Source organism: Melanostigma gelatinosum (assembly GCF_949748355.1).
Source record: "Melanostigma gelatinosum genome assembly, chromosome: 4".
NCBI classification, from domain to species: domain Eukaryota; kingdom Metazoa; phylum Chordata; class Actinopteri; order Perciformes; family Zoarcidae; genus Melanostigma; species Melanostigma gelatinosum.
The window spans coordinates 30,122,732-30,144,725 of NC_136637.1; the positions used below are offsets into that span (position 1 = coordinate 30,122,732).

Genomic DNA, 21,994 nt, shown 5'->3' on the forward strand with positions numbered 1-21,994 from the left:
CTAAATCTTGTAAACAAATGCCACGCGCGAGCAAACTGTTCTCTCATTGGTCCGATTCTTATGCGGCTATGAAGGCTTAAAAGGCTCTGTTGCTTCTTTTTTTTTTTTTTTTATTAAGGGGGGGGTGCGCGAACCCAGTCGGGATGTAGAAGGGGGTGCGTGGCCTAAAAAGTTTGGGAACCGCTGTACTAAATGATTAGCCTGATGTATCATCTTGCAGGATAATATAAAATAGATACACACTATATGTATCTGTGTGTGTGTATATATATACTGTATATTTATATATATGCATGTGTGTATATATGTGTATATATATGTATATACTGTATGTATGTGTGTATATATATATGTGACATGTTAATTGTTGAACAGTGAGAAAGAGCTTGAGAAGCAGTGAAACCTTCAGAGAAAGCGAGTAAATCACATTATTTCTGTCAAACACAGATATAAATATCTCGTGCTTGCTTCTCCTCGTCTCTCATTGTGTTTCACGGATCTCTCTGTCTCTTGTTCTTTTCTCTCATCCCTTCATTCCAGATGCAGTTCATGCTTCTGTTCAGTCGGCAGGGGAAGCTCAGGCTGCAGAAGTGGTACGTGCCTCTGTCGGATAAGGAGAAGAAGAAGATCACCAAGGAGTTGGTGCAGACGGTCCTGGCCCGAAAGCCCAAAATGTGCAGCTTCCTGGAGTGGAGAGACCTCAAGGTGGTCTATAAGAGGTGGGTAGGATATGGGGACTTGTTCTGGGAACAGAGAGGAGAGGAGGAGAGGAGAGGAGAGAGGAGAGAGGAGGGGAGGAGAGAGGAGAGGAGAGAGGAGGAGGGAGAGGAGAGGAGGAGAGGAGGGGAGGAGAGAGGAGAGGAGAGGAGGGGAGCAGAGAGGAGGGGAGAGGAGAGAGGAGAGGAGAGGAGGGGAGCAGAGAGGAGAGGAGGAGAGAGGAGAGGAGGGGAGCAGAGAGGAGAGGAGAGGAGAGAGGAGGGGAGGAGAGAGGAGAGGAGGGGAGGAGAGAGGAGGAGAGGAGGAGGAGAGGAGGAGGAGGAGGAGGAGGAGAGGAGAGGAGAGGAGGACAGGAGGAGAGGAGGAGAGAGGAGAGGAGAGGAGGGGAGCAGAGAGGAGAGGAGGAGAGGAGGAGAGAGGACAGGAGGGGAGCAGAGAGGAGAGGAGAGAGGAGGGGAGGGGAGAGGAGAGAGGAGAGGAGGGGAGCAGAGAGGAGAGAGAGGAGGGGAGGAGAGAGGAGAGGAGGGGAGGAGAGAGGAGAGGAGGAGAGAGGAGAGGAGGAGGAGAGGAGGAGGAGAGGAGAGGAGAGAGAGGAGGGGAGAGGAGGAGAGGAGGGGAGGAGAGGAGGAGAGAGGACAGGAGGAGAGGCTGAAAACATTACATCGTGTTTCTCTCTACGATGTTTTCAGCATTTCAAAATATCGCCCTGTCGAGAAAACATTCATATTCAACACTTAATCTAACTTTGTCATCGGGTTGACAAATGCGACATTGACTACTTACACACAAAATATATTCCGGAATTTTTGCCTTTTATTCCGAAAAAGATTTTGTGCCGACTAAGCTGTTTCCCCGGCTGATGAAGATTCATTTTAACTTCATATCCCACTTTTTAAACGCAGCCGTTAACACTCTGAATACTGGTCGGGCCGTGTGGACTCAGCCTCCCTCTGGCATTCCTTCTAACAGATAGTTAGTCCTTCATGATGTTCCTCCTTCTGGTGCACACGTCCAAAGAATGAACCTGAACAACATCAACACGTTTCACTCTGAACCTTTTCTACATAGCAAGCGACGCCAGCGAGTTCCCGTCCTGTCGAGTTTCAAACTCGTGCCAGTACTTGCTGCTGGTCTCAGCAGGTCAGCCGGGTCCATTGTGGCCTTCACCCGCTAGTTGTGAGGGATCAACTGAGCAGCTCCTTTATGAGCCGATCATCACATGCCTAGGAGTGGCTGAGGGATTATCAGGATAAAGAAACCATGAGGCTTAACTCGCACCGGCCTTCTGTGTCCGTCCGGCTTCTGGCTTTAAATGAATCACGTGAAGCGCAGTAAAGCGCTGTGTCAGCAATATCACAGCGAGCCAGGAGACGGTTTATAGCACTCCCTCATGAGAATGCATGAAGTCAGCTTCTTGTGTTCACTTTGTCAGGTTGATGTTTTGCAGTTTTCATAATTTGAAGATTGTTTGTAGAGACGCAACAACCTGTAGGTTCAGATTTTCTTTCTTTCTCAGAACTTTAATTAACCTGTTTTTTGCGACTTTTCTTTCATGGAAAATTTTAATCAATTGCACGGACTGAAAGGCCACCAAACTGCTCCAGAGAGGAGAGGGAGCAGAGCCCAGATGGAAGCTAAGCTAACCCAGCTAGGGCACTGATGCTACTCCACTACCCAGCATGCATCCTGGCTGGGTGGATGAAAGCCAGGACCTTGCGTTCGGTCGGCCGAGGCCGGTGATGGTCTCGGGACCGCTGCGCCTTTTTCCAATGTTGAGTGTTTTCGGTCGTGTGCCGTCGGTGCTCCAGTAGTAAACACACACGAAGTGTATCGGTGCCTCCAACGGTTTCCTGAATGCTGCTGTGAACTCAACATCTGTCTCCGTGTTGCAGATACGCCAGCCTGTACTTCTGCTGTGCCATCGAGCACCAGGACAACGAGCTCATCACGCTGGAGATCATCCACCGATACGTGGAGCTGCTGGACAAATACTTTGGCAGTGTGCGTTCTCTAACGTCGGGTGTCCGTACGTTTCCCCGCCTGTTGAACCTGCACTTACAACACATTCATAGTGAAGTGTTTCTTTCAGGTTTGTGAGCTGGACATTATTTTCAACTTTGAGAAGGCGTACTTCATCCTGGATGAGTTCCTGCTGGGTGGAGAAGCTCAGGAGACGTCCAAGAAGACGGTGTTGAAGGCCATCGAGCAGGCCGACCTGCTGCAGGAGGTAAGACGACGGCCGGGGACACGATCCATTTCACACCGAGGACTCGGCCTCCATCTTTCTGCTGCTGTATTAATAATCGGCCCTCACTCTCCACTGTTACCGTCAACAGTTAGGAGGTCAGACCAAAGAAATGAGTAGAAAGTTAATGAAGTTTGTTCCACAAGCACCGCTTCCTCAAATACAGTTACCATCTTAAGAATTCAATCCTGCTTACAGCAAGTACGGTTTCATACTTTTTAATCCGCTGCACTTTGTCACATTTCGTTTTTTATCCACCTCAGCCAAGCGTAAACACTTTTTTTGCAATATTTAAACTTTATTTTTCTGGCATTTCCAATCAGTTTGAAATTGATTAAGTTTCCCTTCAAAAGTGCCGTCTGCTTTAGTTCCTGTGATTGTTGTTTTCATTGGCTTCGTTGTCTCTCGTGTAGTTTGCTTGATCTTTGATTCCAGCTGACGGGTTTCTCTCTCTTTGCCTCTTTGTATTCTTTCACGATTGTGATTTGCAGAACATAGACTTTCAGATGCGCCTGTTTGCAGGTACAGTTTGTAAAACACCGTAATAACCCTTCTGCTGTAGCGTTAGCTCATTAGCCGTAGATGTACCTTTGATTCACCGACACAAACAGAAACAACACGTCAGCAACAGCAACATCTGGAGTGTGAGTGACACACGGCAGAGATGGGAGCTGCTGGTGTGTGTTGTTTCTGCCTTTAACCCTGATGTGTTGAACTCCTAACTTCCAATCAATAACTCTTCCTCCGCAAATCGTTCTCACTCCCAACTCGTCAAACACGGCGGTAACTATGACAGGAAGGAGGTGACATCATATAAAGAGCAACAAAGTCCAACACAGGACTTTCACCCAGGAGACTGCTGTTCACGCTGGCAAAGAGGATCCCACTACGGTAAACAGTGATGCCAAGGGATCCTGATCATAGACCGTGTAAGACCTGACGTGGTCCCCGTGACGTGGTCCCCGTGACGTGGTCTCCGTGACGTGGTCTCTGTGACGTGACGTAGTCTCCGTGACGTGACGTGGTCTCCGTGACGTGACGTGGTCTCCGTGACGTGGTCTCCGTGACGTGGTCTCCGTGACGTGACGTGGTCTCCGTGACGTGGTCTCCGTGACGTGGTCTCCGTGACGTAGTCTCCGTGACGTGACGTGGTCTCCGTGACGTGACGTGGTCTCCGTGACGTGGTCTCCGTGACGTGGTCTCCGTGACGTGGTCTCCGTGACGTGGTCTCCGTGACGTGACGTGGTCTCCGTGACGTGACGTGGTCTCCGTGACGTGGTCTCCGTGACGTGGTCTCCGTGACGTGACGTGGTCTCCGTGACGTGGTCTCCGTGACGTGGTCTCCGTGACGTAGTCTCCGTGACGTGACGTGGTCTCCGTGACGTGACGTGGTCTCCGTGACGTGGTCTCCGTGACGTGGTCTCCGTGACGTGGTCTCCGTGACGTGGTCTCCGTGACGTGACGTGGTCTCCGTGACGTGACGTGGTCTCTGTGACGTGGTCTCCGTGACGTAGTCCCCGTGACGTCGCCCAGAGGTTTCGCCATCCTAACAGTGACGCCACAAACTAGCAATGGTCAAAGAGGTGGATCTTTGAGTGGCGCTAGCAGAGCAGACGGCTAGTAGCTACTAGCATCCTGAGACACCCACCTGTCACTCAAAGAGGCCACGCCCTCAACTATGCCTAACTTTAAACCATAATGTAATTGGTGAGTTATGTAACATTTCGTCTGTAAACATGTTTATTTCCACTGTAAAGTTGTTCATTTTAAGATGGAGGTCAATGGGGATCGACTCGGTGTTTTGGAGCCTCGAGTGGTCTTTTGAGGAACTGCAGCTTTTGCCGTTTTTCATTTGGTCCTGACCAAGTCTCCATATGTGACGAGTTGAGAGTGAGAACGTGTCGTCCTGAACGTTAACATTAGAAGTACAAAGTAACATCCAGTAGTTGAGACTTTAATATCTTTTATATCTTCACCGTAGACTCCAGAAAACTAACCGCAAAGTGCTTCAGACGTGTTGTTCTCCCTTTCTGTGTTTCTCAAAATATTTCCAGCGATTATACTCTCGTTGCTCCACACATTCCTCTGTCCTCTCACACGTCACTCCATTGGTTGGAGGGAGGACATCTCGGGGTCGCAGCCCAGAAACAAAGCCTCGTTGTCTGCATTCCTGAGACCACGCACACACACTCTCACACACATACACACATACACACACACACACACACACACACACTCTCTCTCACATACATACACACTCTCTCACATACATACACACGCACACACACTCTCACATACATACACACACACACACACACACACACACACACACTCTCACATACATACACACACACACACACACACACACACTCTCTCACATACATACACACACACACGCACACACACTCTCACATACATACACACGCACACACACTCTCACATACATACACACTCTCACATACATACACACACTCACACACACACACACACACACACACACACACTCTCTTTAACACACAAACAAAGAACCTTCCTCAAATGTTCTTCTTTGTGATAAAGATGCGCACTACAGCAGAATATGTTCGCAGCTTGAAATATGAGTAAACTTGAAATATCAAAGCTGTGCATCACATGTGTCTAAAATATTTGTATGTTGCATATATTCTGAGGTGAGCACTGAGAAGCTAATATTGGCCAATAATATCAGCCTATTGATGCATGGAGAGGTGAAGCCCCGCCCCTTCTTGTTGGTCACCGTACGATCTTATTTCAGGAAAGAATATGTACGGAAGTCAATGTTGATTTAAAGGATAATTTTGCAACTCGAGACATTTGCATTTTGTCGTAAAACTGTTGACGTGTAAAACTGTCAACAATAACCTGTGTTGCAAAAGTATTTAACATATACTAATCATCTTTTACCCAAAATAACTATTTTACACAATTATCTTCTAATATTAAGATGTTAAAGAATAAGGAAAAGTTTTATTCTCTTCTCAACAAATCCCATTAAAAGACCAAAACCATCAACTGTCAGTTGAAGTGAAGCTGTATTCAGAATGTCTTCAGCTCTTCAGCTTGCTGTCAGACAGACCTTTCTGAGGGAATGAAGCTGTTATCTATGATCTACAAACACACCAGACTCATTCACTCACACTGATTCTACCTCTCAGGACAGGAGCTGCTGCTCTGCTGCTGAGCTTGTGTTGTTGAGACGTTAGTGAATCTGAACGAACTCAAAAAAACACGTTCTTTGTAGTTTTTGGACAACAAACGAAGAAGATATGTCAGCATTCGGCTGCACACTCATTTGTATCATTTTATTGTTGGCTTTTTGTCTTTTCTTGGGACTTGTTGAGAAAAATAAATCAACAGAAAGATCAGCTGCCAGATGAACATAGAACCACCGTTCTCTGTGGACAAAGACTCAGAGCTGATTGACAGCTCATTACTGTTGAGGCGCCTCCTCATTGATGTCATTTTATAATCAGAGACAGAAACCAGATCAAATGCAGAAACGTCTCCTGCTCCTTGAGAACACAGGAGGAGGAAGAACTCGAATCAAACTCCTCGTCAGTGTAACTTGTTAATCAGGCTAATTATGAGATCTGTTTAATAACACCAGGGCGCCGTCATGTTGAGATGCAGAATTTCTTCATGTGTTGACACGATTTCCAACAAGCAGTGTTTAAGATGTCAAACCTTTAAACACAACGCACATTTAAGATGATGGCACATTTAGAATGAGCTCCTCTGGCTTCAGTGAATGCACGGTGCTGCAATACGTACGTGGAACACACCACAGGGGGTCCAGCTTACTTTAATAAGCCTTTAATGACACACTCCCAGGAGCTGCTCATTACTTTCGGTGCCAGCTAGCAGATCTTTCTTTTTTTGGCATCGTGAAGCCTCAGAAGAATTTGCGGCTCAGCTCAACTTCTTTTTGCATGTGAGGCATAAATAAATCGAGCTTTTATTGTGGCGGTGCACCGTTCATGTGTGTGTGGAGGTTGTTCTGTTTGTTTGTGTCCTTAAAAAAATCTTTGCCTCACAGGTGTGATGGTCCCAAATATGGTCTCTGAGTCCTCTGGTCTTTTCCAGAATTAGGATGCTGAGGTGAATACTACGTGTGTGGATTTAGGCCGTCCCTATATATATGTATATATATATGTATATGTATATGTATATGTATATATATATGTATATATATATGTATATGTATATGTATATATATATGTATATGTATATGTATATGTATATATATATATATATGTATATATATATGTATATATATATGTATATGTATATGTATATGTATATGTATATATATATGTATATGTATATGTATATATATATGTATATATATATATATATGTATATATATATGTATATATATATGTATATGTATATGTATATGTATATATATATGTATATATATATGTATATGTATATGTATATATATATATATATGTATATATATATGTATATATATATGTATATGTATATGTATATGTATATATATATATATATATACACATATATACAGCCCGCTAGAGATCTAGTTCGTCTCCCCTCAGCCAGTTTGTATTGAAAGTGTTTCAGTCTGTGTCTTTGTTTTCCATGTTTACGTGACGTCTCATTGTCTTCTACTTGATGTTTTTATATGATTAAAACATCAACACGTGTTTCAACATGTTGGTTTCAATTGTTCACTTGCTCTTCACTGATGGTGAAATGTATTTTGCTTTTGAGGGGAATGTATTGTTTTTTAGTTTCCCTTTATTTAAAGGGCCAGTGTGCAACAATTCAATCCCAAAGACCTTCAGAAAGAATGCAAGATGCAGATACGCTCACTGTGAGTTTGTTTGTTTGACTTTAGATAAGTAGGAAAAGTAAAATGAACCCTAAAGTAGTGCACTAGTTTGACATGTTGGGAAAGGCTAGCTGTTTCCAGTCTTTATGCTACGCTAAGTGTCCCCAGATTGTATAGACATGAGATTAGTATCTTCTTTTCTCATCTATGCTAAGCTAAGAACGTTTTATTCCAAGAGAAAAATAACTTTCCCTTCAACGGATAAATGTGATCAGTGGTGAAAGTATTTTTTCTTAAATGGTGACTTTGGTATTTTTCTACCTGGACCCTATCTCCCATGTTTCTGTGTCTGAGTGACTTTACATTTTTTTTAAATTGGTCCAGTATTGAAGGAGAAAGCCGCCAACAGCAGCCACTAAGCATGCTGCAATGTGACCTCAACGTCTCCGTTATCGTCGCTCAGACGCAGGAACGTGGTTTAAAAACGCTCCAGGTTGTGAAACAGTGACCAGCCTGCTGCACTGCCTCCTGCATGAGGCTGCTGTGACTCCATGTTTTGCTGATCTGTGTGCGTTTCTCTCCCCATGCAGCCCCGTCATGAGTACTTTAATGTGCCTGTGTACTGATTGGCTGCCATCGCTGCTGCCGCTGCTATCGTCCCCGCATGCCGAGCTCCTCCAGCACCTTTCCCTCTGAGCACTGTGATTGGTTCATCAAGGGGTGTAACAATATTATCAGCGCACTATTTAAATATATACGTGACTGTCATGAAACGATTTTGTCACAGCAGGAAATTTTAAAAAACGACAGTAATTGCTAAACATTGAGGCTGAGTCAGGTTTGTCTCCTGGAGCTCAATGTCTGTTAATGAGGATTCAAAACATCCAGTGAAACTGAAGTTAGTCTTCAGTGTGTTTATTGATAATATGTCGTCATATATTTCGTGGTGACATATTGTTACATGCCTGTCACTCGTACATTCATCATTGGTTGGAATGGGGGCTGCACATTGGACTGACGGGCAATTATTCTGAAACCACAACCGACGGAACAAAAAAAGTCAGATTGGACCGACAGCTAAAAATATTCATTATCCATGCAACAAACAGAATGACATCATCAAACGTCCTGATTTCTGTGCCTTATGAGTTGTCCGTTCTTGTGAACACGATATCTCAGGACAAAGTATCCTCACACAACGGTTCGCATCATATCCTACTCAACGTTTCCCACACTTTTTATTGTGCATTTTCCTCAGTTCAGATATTTGGTCACTTCACTTTATCGGTTGTGAAAAAACAACATGGCGACGGCCGTAATCCAAGATGGCGAAGGCAAAATCACTTAACTGGAGGCTTCAGAACATCAGTCTACAAAGCAATGAGTGACGTGACGATGACTACGTCCACTTGTTACAGACATTCTGTGGGCTTCAGGTAAAAGTGTCAGGGTGAGCCAATCAGAGGCAGAGTAGGACGAGTCATGCCAAAAAACTAAAAATTATCACAAATGTGAAGGTCTGATGACGTCATTCTGCATTATAATAACGTTATAATAACGCATTATAATAACGTTAGCATCAGACGTCTGGATCTTAAGTTATCAGAGGAACAAGCTGAGCTAACATTAGCATCAGACGTCTGGATCTAAATTATCAGAGGAACAAGCTGAGCTAACGTTAGCATCAGACGTCTGGATGTTAAGTTATCAGAGGAACAATGAGCTAACGTTAGCATCAGACGTCTGGATCTTAAGTTATCAGAGAAACAAGCTGAGCTAACATTAGCATCAGACGTCTGGATCTAAGTTATCAGAGGAACAAGCTGAGCTAACGTTAGCATCAGACGTCTGGATCTTAAGTTATCAGAGAAACAAGCTGAGCTAACATTAGCATCAGACGTCTGGATCTAAGTTATCAGAGGAACAAGCTGAGCTAACGTTAGCATCAGACGTCTGGATCTTAAGTTATCAGAGGAACAAGCTGAGCTAACATTAGCATCAGACGTCTGGATCTAAGTTATCAGAGGAACAAGCTGAGCTAACGTTAGCATCAGACATCTGGATGTTAAGTTATCAGAGGAACAAGCTGAGCTAACGTTAGCATCAGACGTCTGGATGTTAAGTTATCAGAGGAACAAGCTGATTCCTGTTTATTATGTCCAAGAGGTTTCCATACAATCAGTGTTATGTTTCATATTTCTGTTGGTTCCCTCATTGTTTCTGTATAATTCTGTTAGTTTTGTTTGAAGTATTTGAATCGTAGGTTTTGTCCTTGATGTGATTTGTAGGAGTTGTTTTTTTTAAATCAGATCAAACCCGATCGTTCAGACCAGACGACCAAATAGCTTTTGTATTATTTAATTATTTTAAAATGTAATTATTTATAGACCCTGATTATTTCCCATTTATATAAAAATTGCAAAAAGCCCACACTGAAGGAAAGTGTATTCGTGAGATGAATGCTAATGCTAATGCTAACTCTATGCACTGATTACCTAAGGGCTATTCTGGTTTATATGCTGATAGACATTTAAACACTTGAAATCACTCAGCCTTAAAAGTTCTTTATCTTTCATTGATGAACTCTGACGAAGCTCTTAAAATGTTCCGTATGATCTGTCGATGTCAATAGTCATGGTCCCCTGAGGATATCTCATCAATGTGTATACAATAGATTCTTAATAAATGGTTTGTGATCTTTGTGAACTAAGCAGCCCGGTGTCTGTCTTTACTGCAGCTCTTTATCGTGTGTTTTTCTTCTTCCCCACATGTGACGCATTTAAAGTTTAGTTGTGAAGTTTTTACTGTTTTCTTCTGTCGAAAACAAACCCGATGTTTATCTTACATAACGGGCGACGAGGGATTGCTCATTCTGCCCCGAGAGTGAGACGAATATAATCTGTGAATAAATCATAGTTTACGCTTTTGAAAACATTTTTGCGTGGGTTTCTTTTTTTCTCCTCTTATCTTAAAACAATATTTCTGTTTTTTTGCTGCTCTGATGCAACTCCTCTCTTTACTTTGTGCTGAACCGTGTGTCAGGACGCCAAAGTAAGTGCTTCTCTTTCTTTCTCCTTTCATAGCAGACATTGTGTCTTCATAACATCAATGATGGCCGCATTCCATTTAGCTGACCCGGTTCCACGGTTCAGGTCTCGTGCATGCTCTCTCACCGAGATGGAACCATCATTTATGTTCATATTTACAGCTGTGCTTTGATAAAGATGCATTTATGACCTGAAATGCATATTTTATCTCATTTTGATTGAAATAAAGTGTGTGCTCATATAAATATAAGAAATATTGATTAACGCAACTTAAACAAGTAATTGTAGCATCAAAAGTAATTTATGATGAATTTTGAGGGTGAACTGAGTTATAGGTTCCTAATAAAGTTTTCATTTCATTAAATGAATAAAAAAAAACAATTTGATCAAATGTGGCGATTTAAAATATTTAAAAAATCTGCTTTGCAAACATTTTGTGACAACAAATTCCCAAATATAAATGTAGAATTTGGAGGATGAACAGAGTCGTGTTTCCTTAAGTAGAAGCCAACTTTAAATGTATTCTTACCAGGACACAACCGCCGGTTCTTTAAAGTCAAAGCGTCGCGTCTTAAACCTGCATTCTCTCTAGTGTCCACCAGGGGGCGACTCCTCTGGTTGTATAGAAGTCTTATGATGATGTTTATTAACAAACCTGATCATCAAACAGACCTCTGACCAGCCGAGTCTTCTTCTTTACAACAACTCACTCTTTGAAGCCGTTTCACTGTCTTCTCCACATTCGTAGATATTTAATATAAACAGCCACATGTGATGTATTGTACAGCATGTAAACTACATACTACTGTGACCTCGCATATCATAGCAATAGAGTCATAAACCACAGCACAGTATTAGGATTTCTTCTTTTTTATGGGCCAAAACTGAAAGTGGTTTCCAGCCTCTTGGTTGGAGAAAAATTGAAAAATAAAAACATCTGTGCATATTCAGACGCACTTTAATGCCTTGAACACAAGACAAATGGTACAAATGTCATGAGATGGGATGTACACATTTAGAAGCAGAAAACAAAACTGTGATTGTGTATATATATATATATATATATACATATATATATATATATATATGTATATATATATATATACACGGTACACATATGTCTGGCTCAATGGGGATCATCTAGTCCAGTCTAGGTATTGTGGTTTGTCCTGGATCTGGTCCAATGTGGTCTAGATGTGAAAAAACAAACAAACAGTGAAATCTCCTTTTTCTTTGCATTGTCATAAATCAAATCTTTCACAAATCTGAAATTGTGTTTAAAGATGTGTGTCTTCTCTGGGTTAATGTAGTCCAGACTAAGGTACAGTGGTTTTAATCTGGACCTGGTCCAATGTGGTCTAGATGTTAAAAAAACTAAAACATAACAATAAGAAGAGACAGACACGTGGCTCAGTAACGTAACACTTGACTTCCCCTAAAAGTTTCCACACGATGAACTTTATCAAACTTACCACTGCAGCCTGTCGCCTTGTGGAGAAGCTGCTGCTGAACATCTTCCTCACGTTTGTTTACGTCCTTCTCCTCTTCATGAACATCAACAGCTGTCTCGTCTTCTTGGACGTCTTTGTTTTCCACTCCAAGCCAAGTCCCCCAGCTCTTCAACGTATTTAAATAGTTTGTACTTAACACATACGTTTGTTAAGATGCTCCACGTGTTGATGTCCTATTTCTTGACAGTTTGAAACTAACAGGAGTGATTCTGGTGACGTCTGCGCGTCTTCAACCAATTCCGCGTTTAGTGTTGAAGTTTGGACCTCACGTCTACCCGTACCCTGCTGGTTGTTATGGAAACATACGCGCTCCTTCTAAAGCGAATAGCTGACGCTAAGCTAACGGAGGCTAAATAGTTATTTCCTGCCGTAAAACCTAACGCCGTTTGTCAAACTCCCGAAAGTACATTTAAAAAGTCTGAGGTTAAAACATGTTTGTGGATCTATCTCTCTATCTCTGTCTGTCTATCTCTGTCTGCAGGGGCGGACTGGCCATCGGGGATACCGGGGGAATCCCCGGTAGGCCGACGGGGTTTGGGCCGGTCTCTGACATCGCCGGCCCCGACTATATTATATGCTTCACAGAACACGTTCAATTGACTCTAATACCGAAAGTCAATAATCAGTGAAAACTGTATCAACAGTATAGACTGACATTATACTACTCCTCGCGATCTGAGACGCAATAGCACGGCTGGACACTACGGTGCTTTTAAAAACTTTTCTCCATAACCGCGGTCTGCGCCGTGCGCTCGTGCCGGGCGACGGTCGGGGCGGGGCCGGCGCAGGTGCGAATGGCCGCTGTAGACCGGCGAAATACAGGGGCGGCTCGACTGTCACGGCGTCCATGAATCGAGAAGGACTTCTTACTGGAACTGAAACGATGTACTGGGATTAAATTCTTTGTCAACAAAGAATTTGGTAAGTGACAAACTGCGTTTGTTTTTTTTACATCTGCAGTAACGTTTTTATGAATAATATTTGATGGCTCGTGCTCTTGTGTGGTGGAATGCGTGGATCCGCTGCAGGTCTGCTGGATTGATGTGCTTTGTTGTCATATGAATATATGTGACTGGTTCTTATGACTTTGTGGCTGTCCTTGTGTTAATTACGTTGATTTGACCATGCGTTGTCAGTTATTGACGTAGCGTCCCGTCACGGATTCATGTATCTGCAGCTTGCGTCACTCGCTCAGAGACAAGCCGTTTTGAGTGCGAGCTAGCAGCATGGCACCGGTACCAAAACGTAAATCCTTTAAAGGTGGAGCTGAAAAGCTCAGGGAGAAAAAGAAGAGATATCTGGAGGAAGGTGCATCAAAATATTTAAAAATCTCTGACTTATTTGGGAAACCACCGACTGGTGACAGTGTTATGATGGTAAGTTGTGGCATTGACTTGGCCAATGTTAGCTTGCTTTTCACAGATGAGGTAGTGTTCGGCTACAAGCTAGCCTAGCTAACGTTAGCTAGATAAATGATAAATGTCCAAAATTGAGACCGTTATGATCTGGTCAAATAAGCAAGCTGGCGCTGTTCGCATCATCGAGATTATTTAATTTAACATGTTAGCCGTAGTTACTTGCTTACAATCGATGAGCAAGCTATCCATGGTGGTAGTTGTAAAGAGGGCAATCTTATCATTTCTAATAATTTATGTCAAATAATGTTTAAGTTAACCAGCTCTCAACAGCACCTGGAGGCTTTTATGTTGATGGCTACTCAGACAGATGTTTTGCAGATGCTGGACAGTGAGAAAATCATAGACGGTGTTGCAGAAAAGAGTGAGCTGCTGCAAAAACTACTCGTGTAGTGAGGTAATAATAACACATGAGTATACTGATATTGTTTTTTATTACTATGTGACTATAATGCACCTGGGCTGGCAGAGTTAGTTTAGGTTCTGTTACTTAACTTATTGTTTTGTTATGCACCTTCAACACCCCTACACATACACACACACACACAATCACACACCCAGCATGCAACACTACTGATACCACTGATGTTCACACCCCATCGTATGTTCTGTTCATTTCAATATAGTTCAAACTAATTCTACCCTCTGATTCCAGTTTCTTTATTGTGTGGTCTTTCTCTGCTGACATTCATTCCTTAAGGCTCTGTAGTTATACGTATAACCATCTGATACTAGCCCAAAGTTCAGCATATTCATCGAGCAAACTACTACCTTGGAGTATTATTATAAAAAAAAACATATATGATGTAATTTCTTTGTAATCATCGAAAATAATGTTAAGTGTATGGGTATTTTTCCAAGTAGGCCACTGACATCGATACGTGCGATGCATTGAGTGGGCCGGTCTGACAGTAAACTCCCGGGCCACTTTTTTCCCCCAGTCCGCCCCTGTCTGTCTGTATGTCTGTCTATCCCTCTATCCATCCATCCCTCTATCTCTCTCTCTCTATCTATCGCTCTTTCTTTATGGGAGAACTTGTATTACCAGCTATCTGACGGTAGATGGCGCGCATGCGTCGCATGTCGCTCCACTTGTTATCCCTGTTGTCCAGCTGACAGTAGGTGGCGCGCATGCGTCGTACGTCGCTCCACTTGTTATCCCCGTTGTCCGTGGATGGGAGCTAGGTTAGCTTAGCTTCATTTAAACTCCTGAGTGTGTCAGTGTGTCGTGCTCGCGGTTTGTATCATGAAGTCGGATGTTACGGACTTTTAAACCGGTGGAAACTCTTTGCTTATTTCCTTTGAAAGCGTCCGGAAAAGTAAGCGTTTTATTATTATAAAGAAGTGATTATTTTAACAATAAAACAGGTTACAAACAGATGTAAGTATGTGTACCGTAAAGCAGAGATAAAGCTGTCGTGATCACCGGGTTATCCTCAAGTTTAGGTTTAAAAACACGACCTTTGTGATATTATCGGAGTAAAACTAGTTGTTTTAATGTCATTATGAAGTGTTTGTTTGACACGGAGAGTCGGTAAACTACTTGTTTTTTTAACAAACACGTACTTGTTGAGGTGAGCTCAGTGTATCTTTGTTTTGCTGCAGAAGAAGAAGCTTCTTTCTATTGTGCTGCTCCACGTTATGTTGGTGTGTTTTTAATTCTCTCTCACTTTAAGAGCATTACGGCTTCAGTCAGCCTGCAGAGTGACAACAGGTGTTTACGCTGCGTTACGGATCTGCGTGACACAACTTACGTTTTTTAAATACATGTTATGCTTTTATATATACGTGTGTGTATATATGTGTGTTTTAGCTATAGAATTAAACATCTTTTCTCTCCCGTTTTGCCAGTATTAATTTAGATTTCTTTTAGAATCACAGCGTAGGATAAGAAAACTGTTGAATAGTTAATTTATTAGGTATTTTCTTTTAATCCATAAGTAGTAAGACACTGGATTTATTGAGATAACTCGAACAAGGAAAAACACAACATACCATCTGACACTAGGTCATAATCATATTATTGATGCTTTAGAGTTATTAGAAGAAACCTTTTCTTTTATTTGCTTATGATTCTGTTTACATTGTGTGCTCTGTTTTATATTGCTGATGATGCATCACTTGCTGTATATTGTTGTACATTTACAAAGACCTTCAGTTTGTGTCTTTAAGAGGAGTTGATTTCAACACTTATGTAATTTAATTCTTATGATGAAAGTAAGACATCTTAAATATAAGACATTCGATATAAAGTGAGCTGCTTAAAACTACTGAAATAATGCTGAATTCTTAAAATGAGAGGCATTAGTGTTGAAATAGTTTTTGGTATAAATACTAAACAATATTTTAAAAGTCTGAATTTGTCTTCTTTCTTTTTCTTAGAGGGGAACAAATTGATTGGTTCTTTCTCCCAAAGAAGATAAATCCTTCCTACATTTCTTTTCCGTAGAAGTTTATTGAAATGTAAATTTAGTTTCTCGACAAAATAAATAAAGATATATCCAGTGATATTATTATTGTGCCCAACATGTTCCACTTTGGTCCAAGTGTTGTGGCAGGTTTTATTAATCTGTTAAGAACCAAGAATTCTTTGATTTTTAATTAATTTCCTTTTTTTTTTTTAAATGGTGACTGTGTATTATTTCCTCATCAGACAGACTGACAGTGATGCAGCGCTAATATTGGCTAATATAAAAGCAGACATTACAAAGTGCTTCTCTTGAACCAGTGGCTCTTAAACTGTTAATAATAAAAATAATGTTCCCTTTGAAATATTTTAAGTTCACCAGCGCGAACGTGACTGTGACCGTAGTTGTTAGTTGCGGCTGTTGACAATTTACAGCAGTTAACGATTCCATCGAAAATAGTGATACTAGATATTTTTTTTTAACTTACGTTGTCTGTTGAACTTATTATCGTGTCATTATATTAGGAATTATGCTCACTGACTCCCTGCAGTACCCTAAAGTACCACCAGGGAAACTCGTACTGGTATTTGTGAAACACTGTATTCAAATATGGAGAGAATTTAAACAAATGAATAGCAATAAAAATCACATGGTCCAAAAGTAAAAACTAGGAGATAAGAATTAACAGGATAAGATAATTTTGAATCAGTCCGAACATTGTTTTCTAGCTTCTCTTCTTCTAGCTTTAATCATGGTTGTAGAACGATCAGTTGTGTTTTCAGGTCACGCTCAGGTTCAGGATTAAAAGATCAGTAACGTGGAGCCACACCTCGCTGAGCTGTGAGAGTGAGCAGTAAAACCTCCATCTTTTCTAAAAACTTGACCGTCAAGGAGTGAGGTGATGGTGGTGTTATCTTCTTTGGTAGCGGTGAAGATGTAGCTGTAGCGTCCTGCTCTTGCAGAGCTGGGCGGTAGATTTCAGAGGGAGTTACAGCGGGATGTCATCAGCATAGAGGTGGATTGGGCCCAAGATTGAGCCTCTTTTAAAAGTAGTACCATTCAGTGAACAATGCTTATTGTGATGTTGTGTCTGGACATGTTTTCATGCTGTTGTTTCTCTACTCTTACAGTTGCACCATGGATGCTGCAGGATACAAACATGAGTCGCGCTACACAGAAGCAGAGAGTCTTTGGCGTGTGATGCAGAAACCAGGAGATGTGGATCAGAGGAGCAGAGACGGGGAGAGCTGGAAGCTGGTGGATGTGTTTCTGTCGGGAGGAGCACCGTGGGGGTTCACCCTCAGGGGAGGACTGGAGCACCGAGAGCCTCTGCACATAACTAAGGTAAAGGTTTTATTTCAAGATCAGGGCTTTAGCTGCCAGCGGAAATTCTTTTTTATGTCCAATGTCTATTTCAAATATCAAAATGTCAAACAGGAAAATGCAGATCTCATGATGACTGTCCTAAAGAGTGTATAATACAATTTAATTCACTGGAAGTTGCACCATTATTATTATTGTTCTGTTGTTACACGACAGGATACCAAATTAATTATGATTTTAAATCAACGATATGGGACCTTCATCATGATGATGATGGCAAAGTTAAATATTGCTCTCTGCTTATGACCTAGACCAGTTAAACTCATGATTTTACTAGTTGCCGTCGTCTAACAAAATACAAGAGATGATATGAACACACAGTACTCTTTGTTGTTTTTAGCTTGGCTAGCATAGCATACAATGCCGGTCAGTATGGTCTACACTGAACGGACTTATCGAAACAACTGCCGGATGGATTTGCTGTGAAGTTTTGTACAGACGTTCATTGTCGGCAGAGGATGAACTCTGCTGACTTTGGTGTTTACCTGACTTTTCATCTAGCGCCACCAGCAGGTCACAGTTTGCAATTATCCAGTGAAACATTTCTGAGCTAACATTTAAACATCATAACCTGTACAGGGCTGTAAAAAGATAAACATTCAACAGGACCACAGACTGTATAAATAAGAAGTGGACGTAGTTGTTGAAATGTCTCTCGTTGGTTTGTGGACGTTTTGAAGCCTCGAGTCTGGCATTTCGGCCGTCGCCATCTTGTTTTTTGCAACCAGTGAACAGGAAGTGACCATATTTGGACTGAGGAGGAGTGACGTAGAGACGTCACGTACGTCTCTGGTGTCGACCTGTCAATCAGCGTGTAGCCCCGCCCTAAAGCATCCCCTGCTTTATGGTCTGTGTGACTCTAAATGGACCATAATGTACTAAATGAACATCATGCTGTATTGAAGAAGACTTGAAACTAGAGATTGAGACATAAACTCATGTTTACAATGTTTACTGAGGTAATAAATCAAGAGAGAAGTAGAGTCATTTTCTATAGACTTCTATACAACCAGAGGAGTCGCCCCCTGGTGGACACTAGAGAGGATGCAGCTTTAACACGTGGAGCTTTGACCGGAGGTTGCCTCCTGAACAGAACATGCACTATATCTTGTAGTTGTTGGATGACTTTGTTAAATGGGTGATATGAGCCACACTGTGCATACAGTGAGAGGGAGAGATGACCTAAACACAGTGCAGCCCAATCAGCTCCGACATCACACAGTAAGCTCACTTCTCTGTTGACTGTGTAATGATTAACTAGAAAGGACCTTGCTAGTTAATTTGACTTGTTAACATACAGCCCCCTGTTCCTCGTTTTCTGTATTGACCCAAAAGCGGTCCAAAGTCCAACTCCGATGGTCGAAACTGCGGATCTGAGGCTCCACCTGAGGATTTAGAGCGAAACCCTTAGGACCACCTTCACCCCCCCCCCCCCCCCCCGCTACAATGACAAGAATTCTGACCATTTTAAGTGTCTAAGCTGTAAAGCTGCAGATCATGTTGTGGTGGATTGACATCAGTTCACTGTTAATGTTTCTGTCAATGAGCACCACATCGGCCCTCCAAGGACCAACGAAAGCTGGACCTGTTTGCATCTGACGGTGAGATTTGAATTCCTCAGAACTCTTTGAGACGTCTTTACTCTCAAGCCTTTCTCCCGTATAATCACAGCCTTTTGAGATGCTTTCTGATGGTGTTGTGAGCGAGTCTTCCTGTCTGGATCCTCATCGACTGAACTTAACGTAACAAATGTCTTTCAATGGCATCAAGAGTTTGGTTTTGTGTCACTTTAGCTTCGGTGTGTGTTATCAGATGCCACCTGGACGTTTGCGTTCTCATATTTTCTGTGCCGGGTTGGATTCTAGTAGCTCGTGGTACCAGGAGCAGGGGAGGAATGTAGGAGCTTCACTTGATTTTCTAAATGTGGTGAATTATCTGTGACAGCCTGGAGCTCGTTGGAATGGCATGATGGGATAAGTTAAGTGAGGATTAGAGTGATTCTTGCTCTTCTGGAGTAGCTCTCAGACTAAAGGCCATTTATTTAAACAGTTAGTTTGAGTAGTTTCTGTGATTTACAAAAAATAACAACCTTACATAGTAGCCTGTATACAATACGTCTACGAACCAGTATCTGCTTTATACCCAAACAAATGTTTGAGGCCTCTCCAGCGTCTGTCTGATGACATACATGTGTACTGCAGACATTGTGTGCTTCTAAGTACTACCTGGTGCACTTCATTCCTGATCTTTGGAGGGTGACTTCAGTAGAAAACAGCATATTGTCGGTTGTGCTCTATGTCCTGTTGTTTTCTGTCCTACCTGAGCAGGACGAATGACAGACTACGTCTACATGCACAAAATATTATGTTTTTTACCTTTTTATCCTGAAAAAAATGATTAATGTACAACTGAGCTGAAAGCCTTCCATATATATGTATTCCTTTCATTCCGTTGACATGAATAAATATAAAATTAAATTGATTTATATGGTTGATTGTGCAGTAAACGGGCGAGAGGCCGTGTGTAACGTTTACGTTTACGTGCACCAAATATTCGGTTTTTGCTTATTAGACAATATTCCTAGTAAGCTATTTACATGGCTAATGAAGCTGAATATTACACTAATATTCCCGTTTACATGCAGCCGTTCATATTCAGATATTCATGTCTCGTCCTCATCCTCAGTGAATCCCACGGTGACGTCGTTCTCTTCTGCGTTTGACGGGTCAACGTCGTTTATCTCGTCTAAATATGTCAAAGTGAACATCGGGAGCTAACGGATGTTTTTATCAAGTCTAAATATGTCAAAGTGAACATCGGGAGCTAACAGATGTTTTTATCTCGTCTAAATATGTCAAAGTGAACATCGGGAGCTAACAGATGTTTTTATCTCGTCTAAATATGTCAAAGTGAACATCGGGAGCTAACAGATGTTTTTATCTCGTCTAAATATGTCAAAGTGAACATCGGGAGCTAACAGATGTTTTATCTCGTCTAAATACGTCAAAGTGAACATCGGGAGCTAACAGATGTTTTTATCATGTCTAAATATGTCAAAGTGAACATCGGGAGCTAACAGATGTTTTTATCTCGTCTAAATATGTCAAAGTGAACATCGGGAGCTAACAGATGTTTTATCTCGTCTAAATACATCAAAGTGAACATCGGGAGCTAACAGATGTTTTATCTCGTCTAAATATGTCAAAGTGAACATCGGGAGCTAACAGATGTTTTTATCTCGTCTAAATATGTCAAAGTGAACATCGGGAGCTAACAGATGTTTTTATCATGTCTAAATATGTCAAAGTGAACATTGGGAGCTAACAGATGTTTTTATCTCGTCTAAATATGTCAAAGTGAACATCGGGAGCTAACAGATGTTTTATCTCGTCTAAATACGTCAAAGTGAACATCGGGAGCTAACAGATGTTTTTATCATGTCTAAATATGTCAAAGTTAACATCGGGAGCTAACAGATGTTTTTATCTCGTCTAAATATGTCAAAGTGAACATCGGGAGCTAACAGATGTTCTGTCGTGGTCCAGAGGTGGAGGGCGTGTTGGACCTCTTTCATTCCTTCAAACAGCTTCTCTAAAAGATATTTGTTCATATAAACCTGTTGATGTCCAAGTCCTTCATGATGTTTCTCCTTCTGTTCTTCTGGACATCATCTCTCCTGCAGCTTCACTAACTGTTGTTAGTTGGTTTGTGTTCAACGCACAGAGCTGCTGGTAAATAGGAGAGAGACTCTGATAGTGAATGAGCTGCATACATGTGTATATATACGTACATGTGTGTGTGTGTATACATATACATATACATATACACACACATGTCCAAAGAATGATCCTAGAACCTGAACAATATCAACGTATCACACATGATTTACTGTCAACATGATCCGTTAGGGATAAGAACTAATACAGAATATGAGCTATATCTACATGAGCTATGTTAGTTTCTGAATATCATATTTGGAATATAAGTGTTCATGTGAACATCATCGTGATGTTGGAGCTAAAATCTGGTTACAATATTTGCTAGACTTGATATTTTCTATCAAAATGCGTCTAATTTGTATTTAACAATAAAACTCTGTATTTACTTTGTTCTTCTGGAGGAGAAATGTAAGAAAACTCCGTCATAGACGAGTCAGACTGCAGACAGATCACTGTGTGCTGTTCAACCATGTAACACAGAAACGTGGATCTTTGTTAAGTTCCCAACGGCTACGTTTACTTCAGCCGAAGTCCATTTGACCGTTTCTCAGGTTACGCCCCTTCTTTTAATAACATAAATGCTGACTTGGCATTGACATGTTCTTCCTTCATTACACCTCATTATGATGTTCATGTCTTTCTGTTTTAGTAGTGAACATTGAGTACTCGCTTTACTTTCTTGGCAGGCTTTCTGCATTTCATGTATTAACCTCAGAAACACACGGGGGGCTGAAAC

The 21,994-nt window shown here is 41.7% G+C and overlaps 2 protein-coding genes across 3 annotated transcripts in view; both read left to right on the forward strand.

The window, feature by feature from the left end:
- Positions 1-540: 540 nt before the first annotated feature.
- Positions 541-8,401, forward strand: LOC306776213 (AP-1 complex subunit sigma-2-like; the record flags this gene model as incomplete). 2 transcript variants are annotated; one of them, XM_079266830.1, is made up of 5 exons in its annotated part: positions 541-719; positions 2,610-2,718; positions 2,807-2,944; positions 3,454-3,484; positions 7,017-7,069. In XM_079266830.1, 5 exons carry the CDS (start codon positions 541-543, stop codon positions 7,067-7,069), a joined length of 510 nt encoding a protein of 169 aa, XP_079122956.1. The 2 variants fall into 2 exon arrangements, with proteins under 2 accessions (XP_079122956.1, XP_079122957.1); XM_079266831.1 differs by lacking the exons at positions 3,454-3,484; positions 7,017-7,069 and adding an exon at positions 8,366-8,401.
- Positions 8,402-15,001: 6,600 nt separating this feature from the next.
- Positions 15,002-21,994, forward strand: part of shroom2a (shroom family member 2a) — a 35,615-nt gene continuing 28,622 nt past the window's right edge. The window contains exons 1-2 of the mRNA XM_079266768.1: positions 15,002-15,067; positions 17,287-17,500. Of these exons, the coding sequence (XP_079122894.1) occupies positions 17,294-17,500 (207 nt within the window). The 5' untranslated portion in view covers positions 15,002-15,067; positions 17,287-17,293. The remainder of the gene's footprint in view (positions 15,068-17,286; positions 17,501-21,994) is intronic.